The sequence below is a fragment of the Polypterus senegalus genome, chromosome 6, assembly GCF_016835505.1.
Source record: "Polypterus senegalus isolate Bchr_013 chromosome 6, ASM1683550v1, whole genome shotgun sequence".
NCBI lineage: Eukaryota > Metazoa > Chordata > Cladistia > Polypteriformes > Polypteridae > Polypterus > Polypterus senegalus.
Window position 1 is genome coordinate 114,463,495 of NC_053159.1, and position 16,130 is coordinate 114,479,624.

Genomic DNA, 16,130 nt, shown 5'->3' on the forward strand with positions numbered 1-16,130 from the left:
ATGAGTAGACAATGACTGGATGTGGGATTTGAACCCAGTAGCACTCATGCTGCAGCACTGTTATGTCTGCTTTACAAAGTTATTCACATCGATTACAAATGCATTCTGATATAGCAGTTTCATAACCTTTGATTTTCAAGCATCACTTTATTTGTCAGGTTGAATAGTAAATGTTACTGCCAAGATATCTGGTCTTAGAAACATCTAAAGAAGATACTTCAACTGTCACCCATATTATGGCTCCAAGCTCAACATATGACCATGGAAATTAAATTAATTGTAAATACAAGCTCAGCTGTACAAATGTAAGAAAATAAATGAGAACTATAGTAAGTAGAATTGTAAACTTTTATTATATTCAATTCAAACATACAGCAAGTAGAACTGTACATTAATCAAATATCCATTACAATATATGCATGTCATTTGATACACTGTTGAGGGTTTTGCATTTTATTTGAAAGTTGCAGTAGTCTAACATGCAATCAATTAGTTAAAAAAAACAAGAGTTTCATCAGTAGAATGATATAGAACAAAACTCTGTCACATCAATACTTTAAAAATTTTTTAAAGCAGATAGCATTTAGCAGTACATGTTCAACTTTAAAGGAATTACCTCAAGATAGGTTTCTCTCTAATGTGGGAATAGAGAATGCTCCCTACAAAACATCAGAAGTGTGGATGTAATGATAATTTCACAGCGTAAAATTTAAAATTTCAATAACAACCTTAGGAACAATTGTATTGTCACTCTCTCAACACACCACTTTAATTTTAATTTGAGAACAGTAAAGAAACAGGTAATAAGTTTAATATTAGCAATAAGTTACACATCACTTAGACTCCTTCCTTATTCCAAACAAGTCAAACGCTCAATGACTGTTCGGGCAGCACCCGTTCTTTATGAATTATCAATAGCTCGTTACTAACTGGCATGTTCCTAATGCACTGAAAAAGTCAAACACACCTATAATAAAAAATATTAAATATATATCAGCTAGCCACACACATGCTTAATAAAAAAAAAAATCAGCTACCATACACATGCTTAACAAAAAATTAATCTCAAATTTACCTTATCTTTCTAAAATACTTCAAAACAGATCTGGCCACACACACTCTTGATAATTAGAGACCTATTTCAAATAATCTTTTCTATCCAAAATGCTTTAAAAATGGTTGCAATACAGCTTCATCCTCACCTTACACATCAGTTTATTTCAGAAATTCCAATGCAGAAATGGTGCTACCTGCACAATTCACAGTAAAGAAATGGTGCTAACCTCAAACCCATAAATGAAATTCTAAACTATCAAGTCTACAGTAATTACATTGTGATTTGAAGTGCAGTCTTTGACACCTTGACCCTCCTTTTTGTGACATAGGCTGAAACATTACAGGACTACTATCCATGTGTGTTTTACTTTATATTTATCAAATCAGTTTCAGCATGTACAGAAATGTGCCGACAGTACTCCATCATTGTGTTCAGAATTACATTTCTCCAATGGTGTCCTTAAATTGTTTCCAACAAGTTGAAGGAATAGATGAATGACAACTATGTCTTTAAATTTACTGGGTGGAGGGATGCAGACTGCAAAAATATTAGTCACTTTTCAACTCAGTTGGCCTAATCGTTAGTTTTGCAGAATCAGCATGGGACTTGGGCATTATCTTTCACCACCAGTCTGCTCTGAGAAAGTAAGAACTGATTACTGCAATGCAGGCTGTTTAAACTGCTCTGCATGCAGCTTTCAGTTAATTCAAAATGCTGCTGCAGAAATCTTTACAAAAACTAGAAAGCGCAAACACATAACTCTGGTTCTTAAGTCTTTATATTGGCTTCCTTTTTAAACAGCGCCGATTTTAAAATCCCCCTCCATGAGCAAGGACCTGCTTACTTATGTGAACTTATCAATACAGGGTGGTCCAGATCTAATTATGCAGATCCAGATCGTCTGGATGACTTTGATTTATGCGGAGACGATTCCAGTTCGGCGCAAAGATGATTCTTCATGTCGTCAGTTCACACACTTCTCGATGGTCTGGTATTTTTCGGGTGATTTTCTATGTAATAAACTTAATAAGTTATAGCGTAATGAAAATTGCATAATTAGATCTGGACCACCCTATACTAACAAACCAGAGTGAACATCAAAATCAAAATATCGGCTTTGCTATATGACTGGAGATTTATTTTCTCCAGAGATGGAACTGACTGGGGTTCAATGATGAAATTCATGGGCTCAAAGTGTTAGGAAATGAACCCATGTCTATTGTGTTTAAACTAATCTATGTATAACAAGTATTTTTTACAGTAAAGTGTGTAATTTCCAAGTGTGTTTCCAAGTTCCAAACACACAAAGGCTCGTCTTAGGTTTAGCGACTGGCGGCTGCACAGAACTTTTTCCTGTTTTGTGCTTGATGCTGCCAGGATTAGACTCTGGAACTCTAACCTTAAAGTTAAAGGGATAGAAGATTATATGTTGAATATAATATATGTTTTATTACACCGTGTGGCAAATTTAAAATACAAATCCATGACCTTTTAAATGCAGATTATATATCCTGCTTAAATATGTAAAGTCAAGGCAGGTTAATTGATTTATTCTTGATCATAAGGGTAAGCTTTGATACTGCACACCCTTTTCAACAATGTACTAAGTGGCATGGTTTATAATTGAATTACTTCTGTTTTTAATCTAATTAAAGGGCACAGTGGGAGAGAAACTATTCCAGCAGCACAGTGCAAGGCAATAACCAACCCCAGAATGGGTGCCCACACATATTAGTGCCCACTCATAGCCAAACCTACACTAACACAGGACCAGTTTAATATCAGCAGTTCATATGGCAGAACATTAGAGTACCAGAAGACAATACACACAGATGCAGGGAGAATACGACTCAGCAATTCTAACTATTTTGCCACCCTGTGCCACCAATAATATAATAACTAGTGGTATACCGAGGCCACAGTATCAAACAGTAAACCAGTGATGCCTGCGCATGAGCACAAGTCACCAATATGGTGCTGCCATGAGATCACAATTAGTATCAATATTTTAACATGGAAAACATCATGCAAAACCAGTTTTCATTTAAGTGAACCATACTGTAATGTAAAAATATGCTGTGCAATTTGTAGACCAAGTCCAGAACTTTTAAGGTGACGCTGATACTGCAATACACCTGCAGTGAACAAACATGCTGCTGAAGCAGATATATCTGAACGGGCATCAGCTGCCTCATAACTGGCTATATTTTTATATGTACTGGATGAGTGGCTCTTCAAAGTCCAGAGAGGGATGTTACTAACTGGAGCAGGCTGTACTTGAACAATCTGTCAAGGCAGTCCAAAGCTGCCACATTGGAAATGCCGAGTACCTTCTTGAGCGATTAACTGGCAAAAGTCAACAGTTCACACAAGGCTTTGATTTGAGTGGCATTACATGTGTCAACATTATGAAAATAAACCCGTCGTTAAGAGCCTCATCTCCTGACACAACACACACAACTTTCCATGCATTGCCAAGAAACAGAAGTGAAAATCCTCCTCAAAAATATATTGTACACCTTATGTTTTGCAACTATAAATTCCTCCTCTGGCACTTTTGAATTGTTATGTTGGCTGCTGGCATTATTGTCTTTATGTTGTAATGTATTTGGAAGGAGCTTTTTATATAATGACAGAAGGCCCCAAAATCACACAGTAAGACTATCTCTGCATATTGATATGAAAACTTACAAAAATCAGCCAATTTACAAACATGACCATATTGGTGGGGCATACTGAAGCAAAAATAATCTGATCAAGGCAGAAGTTTTAAACAGAGCAGATGCAGACTGGGGTTCAACCCTGATGTCAGTGTGCAATGTGCGCTATTTTTTCATTTACTATATGTATTCCAAACTAAACCTGAACTTAAAATGTGTAATGTGTTTAGATGTTACTCTGTAACAGCACGTTAAGGTGAGATAAAGCTTTACAACTTGGAAGACAATAAAGCATAACATAAAGATAAAAAATACACACACCAAACAACTTATATGGACACAATCTATGCAAACAACTTCAAACAACAGATACAAATATGGACACAATCAATGCATAAATGTGTTCATTTTTTCATTTGCTATTATGCAATTTAAACCTGAACTTCCGCATATCTTTTAAAATAGAGGTTTACTCTGTAACAGCAGAAAAAGTGTGATAAAGAAAGCATTGAAACAAAAGGAGAAAAGGTAAAAACAAAAAGTAACAAATATAATCCATTCAACCAAATTCAAGCAACTGATAAGACATTTCAGTTATTTATCTTTGGTATTTTGGTATTTTACAAACAGAACCAATGCAATCATAGAATAATGAGTATATATAGGTGTCTTTATGACACCAGTCGAGACATTTCAGTCATTTACCTTTGGTATTTTATAAGCAAAACCAATACAATCATAGAATAATTAGTATATATAGGTTTCTTTATTACACTAGCCGAGAACATCACACCACACACACAACTCCTTTCTTGAATCATATTAAAAAAATCAAATCTCAAGCAACGCCTAACTTGTACTTGTGGCCTAAAAAGATCATCCCAACAGATGCGGAGACAATTCTGATTGGGTAGGTGTTCTGTCAATCAAGTAAATTAGGCCACTTATATTTGGATAAAATATGCAGGTTTATACTGGAGTGTCTATCTACATATCCATATTACTACTCAGTGGAGATTCAGAAGGGACTACTACTGGCATTAAAGTCATGGTTTGCAACTTGGAGAGGGTCCTTGCTGCAGGACACAAGATGGGGCAGGGGCAAATGTAGGCAAGGATAGCGTGACCATACAATCGGTGATGGAAATGAGATGGGACGGAGTCAAATACAGGCGGAGATAGCGTGAGCATACAAGACTAGGAGTTCGCTGAAGGGCAAGAGATGGGGTAGGGAGAGATGGCGGACCGTTAACAAGACCTACTCTTTGCCTGCATTCTGGTATAAACTCGTATTTAAAAAATAAGCAATATCACTAGCAAATTGAATTATGAAAACTGGTGAAATGAATAAATAACTAACATCTCACATTCTTTCCATACAGGACTGTGCAAACCTGACAATGCATGGAAAAACTCATGGCTCTTTATCATTTAACATCCCTGAAAACAAGACTAAGTATTTATTTCCCTGTGGAGGTCTTCAGCCAAGAGTTGCATTTCCACTGTAGCAAGGATATAAAAATGTTTTGAAAAAAACTATAGCAAAATATATACTTAGTATTTAAAAATTATCTTTTTTGAAAACTCACACAAAAGTTGTTATTATTAAAAAAAAAATTGACTGGGAAAAACATGCTCATTAAGAAGTCATCCATCTGGTCAGTCATAAAAACAAAAAAACTTTCAGCAAACAGATACTTATCAAATTTAAATATTTGTAAAATATATTTGCCAAAGGGAATCCTTAGTGAAATCTAATAGTCAGTCCCAGTGTGGAGATGCTAGAAAGCAGCAGGAGTGCAATTCCAGGTGATAAAGAGCTGCAGCCGGACCAGTAAACCTTTCTGTCATTTAGAGCCTGAAGGGGTCGAAAGTTCTTCACTAGAGCAGCACCAGATTTAGTTTTAAGGGTACCTGGAAACTTTCCAATCTGAAAGATTTCAAAAGGAAAAAGACTTGTTAACTTCACATTTTGTATGATAACTAATGAGTTAAGTTATTAAGCTTGCTGGTAAAGGTGACTATGAAAGGCACTGTATATATTAAAGGCTGACTCACTAATGTCTTTTTTAAAGGTTTTTAAATTAGTGCCCCGTACCTTCAGTTCTCAGGAGTCACCATGGATTTTTACTGCCATTTATTGTATCATCTCACTATACTGAGCATGTTCATTTGTTCAGAAGAATAGGTTTAGTATTTTCACTTTTAATGATTTTAAATGTTTTTTATCAAGTATTTGTTGACACCAGTCATTTATAATCTGAAAACAAAGGGCTGAGCTATTTAATAAATTAAGCAATTACAGTACATCGACAGCCTGTGTTCAGATATGGCCCTCACTGCAGCCTGACCGTCAGGGTGCATCACATCCATAGGCTGCAGTGAGGTGTACTTGTATGTGTAAGTGCTGTGGTTCACTCAGCCTGTCATGTGTGTTGTTCACACATTTCTTACAATATCCTGGGCATCATGGCTCCCAAACATATTTGTCGAAAGAGTCAAAGAAAAGCCAAAAGGTTATTTGAATGTGAAACTAGAAGTGATATAAAGTCTAAGTGCTTTATTTGATATAAAATCTGGAATAGCCTGCCAATAGGAATTCGCCAGGCTAGTACAGTAGAGCACTTTAAAACACTGCTGAAAACACATTACTTTAACATGGCCTTTTTATACTGTAACTTCAAGCCAGAAAAGCCAGAAGTCTGTGTGACCATCATCATCAAGTCCTTCCATGAGAACCCTAAATAAAAAGAGTGTTTCATTTATGTTAGGTAGATTGCCCAGAGGGGACTGGACGGTCTCTTGGTCTGGAATCCCTGCAGATTTTATTTTTTTTCTCCAGCCTCTGGAGTTTTTTTTTTTTTCTGTCCACCCTGGCCATTGGACCTTACTCTTATTCTATGTTAATTAATGTTGACTTATTTTTATTTTTTATTGTGTCTTCTATTTTTCTATTCTTCATTTTGTAAAGCAATTGGAGCTATTTTTTTTTTGTATGAAAATGTGCTATATAAATAAATGTTGTTGTTGTTGTTGTATTAGGGTTTGTTTTAATGACTGATATTAATAAACTCAATTTTTCATGTAGTACAGTGTAATTTGAACAAAAAAAGAGGTACTTTTGGGGCCAGGAAACACTTAAAAATGTTTTCAATTTAAATATATTGTAATTAGGTGTTCAAGGTATGAAAATTCACTTTATGAAGGGATTTTCCGAAATGAATTAGCTTCTTAAATGCAGGGAAGTCTATACACCTCTCCCATTACAGCCCAACCCAATGAATCAAGATACAATTATCAAGATGTCCGCTCGTGTCGAATGTCACTGCTTTAAGTTTCAGTTATTACACTCATAATTCAATGATTGTGATACAAATGACATGCAAGAAGAGAGCCTAACTAATCTATTTCAAGTTTGTGAGAACTTGTTTTGTTGACTACATATAAAACAAGGACTTTATATCACTTCTAGTTTCACATTCAAACAAGGGGCGGGCACAGTGGTAGCATGGCTGTCTTATTCAAGCCATGGGTGTTCCCTGCATGGAAACTACATGTTCTCTCTGTCTTGTGTGTTTCCTCATGGCGCATTAGAATGGTGTTCCTACATTGGCCCTAGTGTTGTTTGTTTGTGTGTTCACTCTGCAATGGGCTAGCGCCCTGTCCAGGAGTTGTTCCTGCATTGTGTCTAATGCTTGCTGGGAAAAGCTCCAACTTTCCCATGACCCTGTTCCAGATAAGTGAGTTTTTGAAATTGGATGGATACATTGAAACCTATTTAATGGAGTAATTTGCTCATGGGCAAATTTTACCTGAGTAATTTTTCAGAGAAGGAACCTCTGCTTTTGCTCATGTATGACTATTGAGGACTTTGTGGACAAGACCATGCAAACCTTTGAAAGTATTAAGCAGATATTTTCTATTGTATGTGCCACAAATTGGTAACCAATGTAACCGATTAAGAACAGGAGTGATTGGTGTAATTAAGAACTCTTGCAAAAAGAGTTGGCATCTACCTGGAGTCAGAACAGAGTGAGGTGGAGTGTGCGAGTGAACAAAGGAACGAAGCAGCGAGGAGACAGTGTTGCCACAAAACACCAGAGTGGCATGGTGGAAGAGGCCACTGAAGAGAGCACTTTGAACACATCTCCCATCTGCTAAAGTCCAACAGCCCCCTTAAGTGTGGCCAACGTAAAAAATTTTGGAATTGGACTCTGGCATGAAGAGCTAACAGTCCTTTTTAGGACCACTCACTAGCATAGTGGCTCAAGTACATTCCTTCAACTCTTGCAAACCCAGCTTGTTACATTATTTTTTGAAAAGCTGGAAGAAGATGATGATTGTTTCTATTTAAGCAAAAAATTGGGGGTGGGTAACGTTAGTGAACAAGAGGGAATCGGTGACAGAAGATTGATGCATGAAGTAGTAGAATCTGGAGGAGATATTAATGTATCACAGAAGTCAAAGAATTTCATGAACCTTGCAAAGATAGAAAATCTTTTCAATGGTCAAAGTTCACATTTCAAGTTTGATTTTGAATGGTCATACTTAAATTCTACATCAGAGTTGTAGCCTATATTACACCCTTGAATTCTCCAGTAGACAATGACAAGTGCAACCCACAGCCAGCACCACAGAAGCCTAAACAAGCAAGCCCTACACTGTCAGACACAACTAACATATCGAGAGGAAAGAAAGGCAGGGGGATCTCACCCTCAAGGCAGGTGTAGGCAGATAGACTGGAGTAGTGCAGCAGTAGGACCCTCCAGCACCAAATGCAAACTTCAGTGCCCAATATGAAGTAAAACAATATCCATCCATCCATTATCCAACCCGCTATATCCTAACTACAGGGTCAGAGGGGTCTGCTGGAGCCAATCCCAGAAAACACAGGGCGCAAGGCAGGAAACAAACCCCGGGCAGGGTGCCAACCCACCACAGGTAAAAAAATATATGAACAGCAAGTCCAACAAAAGCAGGACCGTCCAGCAGATGAATGGATAAACATACTTATGTATCACAGTGCTGCTGCATGGTGGCTACCACTGATGGCTCTCAGTTCAAGAGTTCAGTGACTCAATTTCAGCTCTTGGGCACTGTCTTTACAGAGTTCTTGAGGACTCTTAAATTGGCCCTGGATGATTTGAGTGTATATGTATGCATATGAGAGAATGTTCTCAGTGGCGGGCTGAGGATTATTTCTACATTTTTTCATCAATATTGCTGGGATAAGCTGTAGCCGAAGCAACTCCTTACCTGATTATATATGTTTGTTTTTAATAGTGATTGAAGGACTCTAGCTTGTGTGCCCAGTACTAAAGTGACATATCATCCTTTCCGATCCTTCTAAATAATCTGAATTCCAGTCTTGTAAGTTAATTCTGTTCTAAAGAGGACTACACAAGATGATAAATGGCCAAATTAACATGAGCATCTGAGCTAGCTTTTCTCCACATAATATAAAGAAAAGTCACTCGGTGTATATCTTTGACCTTGCGTTGCTCTCTTCATTTTCCACTTAAGACAGTCTTTGACAGCATACCTGGGTTGCCGACAGTTTAATTTTGGTTTCAAACAGAGTCCACACAACAGCTTCATCACAGTTAGGAGTGGTGAGAGATCCATCATAACGGTAATATTTGGTTAAATCTCCAGTGCTTGGAATAAAATCTGACAACTTTATCTTTATTTGTACATTTCCAGTAGCTGAAAAAGAAATGATACATTATTAAAAAGTTCTACAGTTGTATATTAGATGGGATTGTTAAGTTGCTGACCAGCTGCAATTGTTGTAAAAGGAAATTATTTGGATATACAGTGTTTCACAATGCTGGGAAGCCAGTAGATGCTGGGGAGCAACAGATCTCTGTCTTGTTACACTGGTGTTAAATTGCTGAAGGCTGTGGTTGCTGCCACTGCAGGAATACTGCATGGATGATAGGGAGGCTAACATGACTACAATCCAAGAAATTCTACCTTGTTTTTAAAGAACTTAAAATTCTAATTGCTACTGTGAAGATGTGGCCTTTGAGTGACACTGACACATTACAGAGGTTTCTGCTCCCAGTCAGGTTATACCCACAACCTATGACAGACTTAAAAGTACAGTTGTGCTTGAAAGTTTGTGAACCCTTTAGAATTTTCTATATTTCTGCATAAATATGACCTAAAACATCATCAGATTTTCACTCAAGTCCTAAAAGTAGATAAAGAGAAACCAGTTAAACAAATGGGACAAAAATATTATACTTGGTCATTTATTTATTGAGGAAAATGATCGAATATTACATATTTGGGGCGGCACGATGGCGCAGTGGTAGCACTGCTGCCTCACAGTTAGGAGACCCGGGTTTGCTTCCCGGGTCCTCCCTGCGTGGAGTTTGCATGTTCTCCCCGTGTCTGCGTGGGTTTCCTCCGGGCGCTCCGGTTTCCTCCCACAATCCAAAGACATGCAGGTTAGGTGGATTGGCGATTCTAAATTGGCCGTAGTGTGTGCTTGGTGTGTGGGTGTGTTTGTGTGTGTCCTGTGGTGGGTTGACACCCTGACCAGGATTGGTTCCTGCCTTGTGCCCTGAGTTGGCTGGGATTGGCTCCAGCAGACCCCCCGTGACCCTGTGTTCGGATTCAGTTGGTTGGAAGATGGATGGATGGATGGATTACATATTTCTGAGTGGCAAAAGTATGTGAACCTCTAGGATTAGCAGTTAGTTTGAAGGTGAAATTAGAGTCAGGTGTTTCCAATCAATGGGATGACAATCAGGTGTGAGTGGGCACCCTGTGTTATTTAAAGAACAGAGATCTATCAAAGTGTGCTCTTCACAACACGTTTGTGGAAGTGTATCATGGCCACCATCAAGAGAACACTGAACAACAATGGTGTGCATGGCAGGGTTGCAAGGAGAAAGCCACTGCTCTCCAAAAAAAACATTGCTGTTCATCTGCAGTTTGGAAAAGATCACGTGGACAAACCAGAAGGCTGTTGGAAGAATGTTTTGTGGACGGATGAGACCAAAATAGAACTTTTTGGTTTAAATGAAAAGCGTTATGTTTGGAGAAAGGAAAACCCTGCATTCCAGCATAAGAACCTTATCCCATCTGTGAAACATGGTGGTGGTAGTATTATGTTTTGGGCCTGTTTTGCTGCATCTGGGCCAGGACGGCTTGCCTTAACTGATGGAACAATGAATTCTGAATTCTATCAGAGAATTCTAAAGGAAAATGTCAGGACATCTGTCCATGAATTGAATCTCAAGAGAAGGTGGGTCATGCAGCAAGACAACGACCCTAAGCACACAAGTCGTTCTACCAAAGAACGGTTAAAGAAGAATAAAGTTAATGTTTTGGAATGGCCAAGTCAAAGTCCTGACCTTAATCCAATCAAAATGTTGTGGAAGGACCTGAAGTGAGCAGTTAATGTGGGGAAACCCACCAACATCCCAGAGTTGAAGCTGTTCTGTACGGAGGAATGGGGTAAAATTCCTTCAGGCCAGTGTGCAGGAATGATCAAAAGTTACCGGAAACGTTTAGTTGCAGTTATTGCTGCAAAGGGGGGTCACACCAGATACTGAAAGCGAAGGTTCACATACTTTTGCCACTCACAAATATGTAATATTCGATCATTTTCCTTAATAAATAAATGACCAAGTATAACATTTTTGTCTCATTTGTTTAACTGGTTTCTCTTTATCTACTTTTAGGACTTGAGTGAAAATCTGATGATGTTTTAGGTCATATTTATGCAGAAATATAGAAAATTCTAAAGGGTTCACAAACTTTCAAGCACAACTGTATATACTTTCTGACAATCAGATGAATGCATTTGAAGCTCACATTTTGAATCTAACTTCCCAAACATGCACTGGCTCCTCAAATGCCTGCACACCTACCACTGTATTGCAAAACATGAATAGATGTATGGTATTTTATTTAAAAATTAAAAGATACAGCAACAACAGTTCAAACAAGATCATTAGTCTTATTTGATTAAATTAACTTTTAATATGCAGAAAATATTTTTACTTTAAAATGCCTCTGAAAGTGTGATCAATACTGTTCTTTAATAGCATTAGCCAATAATAACTATACAGTTCATCATACAGGTATATTACTGCATATTCAAACCTGTGCGTTCCCAACTACAGATTAAAAGATGGCTGTCTGTCTTCCTAAACAGCACAGACTTCAGCTTGAAAGACAGAGTCAGAAAGTCCATCCACTGTTTGCGTTAGTTCCTCAAGAATACTATTATACACTGTGTACTACTATGTAATTATTACTTTGCTATACATTAATGCAAAAAAGCTGTAGCTATAATACATTATTGCATATCCCTCCATAGAACATTTCTTCACACTGGTCATTTAATCTTCTCTACAATATTAAAAGATCTGCAAACCTTCATCCTATCTTTACAGCACAGCACCAAAAAGTTGTACATACCCCTTTCTGCCCCAAAAATGGATCCACCACCTTGGCGATCTGTGGATGCAAAAGAACAAAATGAGTTGGAGCAGAACTGTGAAGCACACAGTGTTGTTACTGCGATTTGGGCATTTGGTTGCTCAATACTTGAATTGTCAATCCATTAAACATTTCACTTCCTTAATGGGCTACACGGCCTATAATCTAAACTCTAAACTAGCTACGAAAGCGAGATGGTTAAGTCTCAACTACTTATAGCAACCTGACCGCTGCTGCTGCTGTTTAGTGAGGTATTAACGGTATATTAACAGAGAGTTGTCATTTGAAGCAGTGCCAGCCAGACACAGCAAGGTAAGATCGCTAGAAAATGCGTTTAAAGCAAAATGTTTAAAGCAATATGGCAAAGACTTGTAGGGACAAATGAAATTAGGTACTATATCTAACAGACACTTTGCTGTCACCTATAGCTATTGAAGTCATAAACCAAACCAGTGTTATAAAGTTAATTTATTCTCACTCATTCAAAATAAAGGAGACATTTTCATGCATCTTGCTGTATCCTTATTCTGTGCCTTTTTTGCTTAATCCTTGCTCATTTAGCACCACCTTTCTCCTTTCTTTTACCTTTGCCTTCCATTGTAAAATGGTTAAATGTAGTGAGCGGATGGAGAGGTTCAATGTCACGAGTGCAGGGTTGGACTATTACTCCTTTTCCCCCAACAGCAGGGGTTTCCAAACATTTGAAAACGTTGCATCCCTTTCCAGTTCCACAGATTCTCCATGTACCACCTCAACAATGCCTTGTGTACACATCTCTATTGTATAAAAAAATCTTGGGTAGAGACGTGATTTTCTCGGAGACACTTTTAACATCCCGCGAGACAAGGAAGACAACTGCTGTACAGGCTTTCAAATGTTCAAAAGTGCCGCACAATATGCAGCACAAGCAGCAGCAAGCCACTTGACTGAGCATAGAGGAGGTAAAAAAAATGTATTTGTTTCCCATTGTATCACCGTTTAAGAGGGGGTTTCGGAGGAGCGACCACTTCTCCTTAGCGTGCGTTCAGAACTCGAGAGGCAGATACGCCAAGTGGTTGGTGAGCAGCGTGTTCCTTGGGGTGGGGGATGGGGGATTGGAGGTGGGCAAGCTAAGCAAGCAGGGGGCAAAGCCCCCTAGTAATACAGATAACTGACATCCCGTGTATAGACATTCCACAATTTAACACCTTAGTTTTCAATTTATTCTACTTTTTCTATTTATTCTACCGTTCAACCATTAATGTGATCTGAGAGCTTACATCCTCAAACACTTTCTGTAGATTTGATGAAATACATTAGTTTTAGGCTTAAGCAGTTCAAATGAAAGTACGTCTGTATTTTGATTTTAGAGGTGGGAGTGCAGATAAAATGGCTCTAGTAGAAGCAGGAACCTCATAGCCATGTTTGAAAGCTCTGGATATTCAGTATGTAGCAGAAAGACTTATATTCTTTGCAAGAACCTTGCTACCATATCTTAACAGAAAATACAGTAATTGATATTTTTAATGATAATCGATACCAAATAAGTAGTTTGAGCATCGAAGCATCTATTAATGTGGTATTGATATGCCCACCACTACCAGTCAACCTTATAGTCACAGCTGGAAAACGCCTGAACGTGCTGCTGTACACCACACATTGCTGTTGAGGTGAGTTGCTGACACAGAAAAAATACGTAAACCTCGGCTCAATGTATTTTACTATTTTCCATTATATCAACTCCTTGTAACCACAGGCTGTTTTTTGCCAGATCGCGCATTTGATGAGAAATGTCGACAAAACCCGATGGAAACCTCTTCAGTCTGAAGCAAACTGCTGACAGCAGCTGCAGAGTCAGACTTGTAGGCAAGGATTTAGACGACTTTAACCACATACACTCTTTTTGCAGATAAACTAGATTAGCTTTAGAGATCACTTAACATGATTGGCCTGTCGAATATTCATGAATACAAAACAGATAAGCGGCCGAGCTTTTGCGTAATTGTAGTTTACGTTGTAAGCTACACACCCTGGATGTGGTACACACGGTGCAGCTGAGTGCAATACTTTAAAAACAGAATGAACAGAGATTAGATGAAACCATGTGAAACTGGGCATTAAATTTTCAATTTTCAGGGTAACTCTTGAAGTCTTTACATACCCCTGGGGGTATCCGGACCACACTTTGGGAAGCACAGTGCCACACTTTGGGAAACAATGTTCTAATAGATACATGCACATGAAGCAGGCTATACCCCTTTACTAAATTTGCTGTTTTAAATGATCATCCCATCTATCATATGTGTTAGTACAGTTATCTACTATACTATGCACAATGTGTAATTATTAATTTGCATGAATGCATGATGCCTGTAGCTATAATGTATTATTGAATATCCTTCCATAGATTATTTATTTCATATCCTGTGGTCATATTAATACTTCACACTGGTCATATAATCTTCTGTAATATTAAAAACACACATCTGCAAACCTCCATCCTCTCATTACACCACAGCACCACAAAGTTGTACATACCTCCAGCCGCTTCTGATGCTGTTGATGAAAAAGAACAAAATGAGTTACAGCAGAACTGTGAAGCACATGCATTGATTTGTCATTTGGTTGCTCAATTCTTGCATTGTAAATTCAGTAAACATTCTCCTTTCCTCAACAGACTACAGAGCCTGAATTCTAAAGCCTAAAACTAGCTACGAAAGTGAATTAGTAAACAAACTACATAAAGCAAGGTGGTCGATGTTTCATTTAGTGAGGCAACATTAACAAAGCTGTCATGTGAAGCAGTGCCTATCAAAGCCAGCCAGACACACAGCATGATAAGAGGGCTAGAAAATGCGTTTAAACCAATATAACAGACTATAGGGACAAATGAAGTTAGGTATAGCTAGCAGATACTTTGCTGTCATCCAGTGCTAAGTCGTGAACCAAATAGAGTACTGTATTGTAAAGTTAACTTTCCTCGCATGTTCTTTGTACAATTGTTAAATGCAGAGAGCGAATGGAGAGTTTTAAAGTCACTCGTGCAGGGTTGGAGCATTTGGGAGGGGGCAGATCCTTTTCCCCTTCAGCAGGGGTTCCTAGACCTTTGAAGACTTTATACCTCTTTTCACCTCCACAGACTCTCCGCGTACCCCCTTAACGATGCCTGTGTACGCATAGTACAGATAATTGGCATTCCGTATATACAGACATTACATGATAGCACTTTAGTTTTCAAATTATTCTATTTTTTGTATTAATTCTACTACACCATTAATGTGATCTATGTATTTGGGTCCTCAAACGGTTTCTGCAGATTTGATGAAATGCATGAGTTCTAGTCTTAAACAGTTCTCAATTGAATGCCTGTACTTTGATTGTAGTGCTCCGATTGCAGATAAAATGGCACTAGCAAAAATTCAAGAGGCTGGGAATGGCAGCAGCATGGCGTTTGAAAGCTTTGGATATTCAGTATGTAAACTTCACACCAAACGTTTGCTAGCGGTTTCAGTTGATATTCACTTCAAATCTCCATTTGTGGCAATTTAAGTCTCCTGCTGACTTAGTGAGGGATAAGGAGTGTTGGCGCTGCTGCAACAATCGAAAGAACAGCGCTTCGAAAAGATCGCTCCGACAATGGCAGGAAAGAACAATGCTTACTGCACAGCCAGATGTTTCAGATGTTTAACATGTTCATATTTCATTTGACAGTCTGTCAGGTCAAGTTCGTTGCAGACAAGAATCCTGAACCCGCGTATGTTCCTCTTTTGGACATCGTCAACAATAATGTATTTCATAAAAATTGGCTGATTTCTTTAATACATGTGAAACAATCATTTCACAAAAGTACTTAAACTGCTTCCCTTGGAACACTTATTAATCGAGTGTAAGATTTTTTTCATTTTTAGCTTTACTTTTAGTTAAAGTTTCAAATTTATATTTAGAAAAAGTAACATTGACATCCTTACATTTAA

General features: G+C 38.1%; 1 protein-coding gene across 1 annotated transcript in view; it reads right to left on the minus strand.

The window, feature by feature from the left end:
- Window positions 1–3,269: 3,269 nt before the first annotated feature.
- ca4a (carbonic anhydrase IV a) overlaps window positions 3,270–16,130 on the minus strand; it is a 44,842-nt gene continuing 31,981 nt past the window's right edge. Inside the window, exons 10-13 of the mRNA XM_039756825.1 lie at window positions 14,695–14,712; window positions 12,157–12,195; window positions 9,260–9,423; window positions 3,270–5,647 (exon numbers count right to left, since the gene is read on the minus strand). Of these exons, the coding sequence (XP_039612759.1) occupies window positions 5,462–5,647; window positions 9,260–9,423; window positions 12,157–12,195; window positions 14,695–14,712 (407 nt within the window). The 3' untranslated portion in view covers window positions 3,270–5,461. The remainder of the gene's footprint in view (window positions 5,648–9,259; window positions 9,424–12,156; window positions 12,196–14,694; window positions 14,713–16,130) is intronic.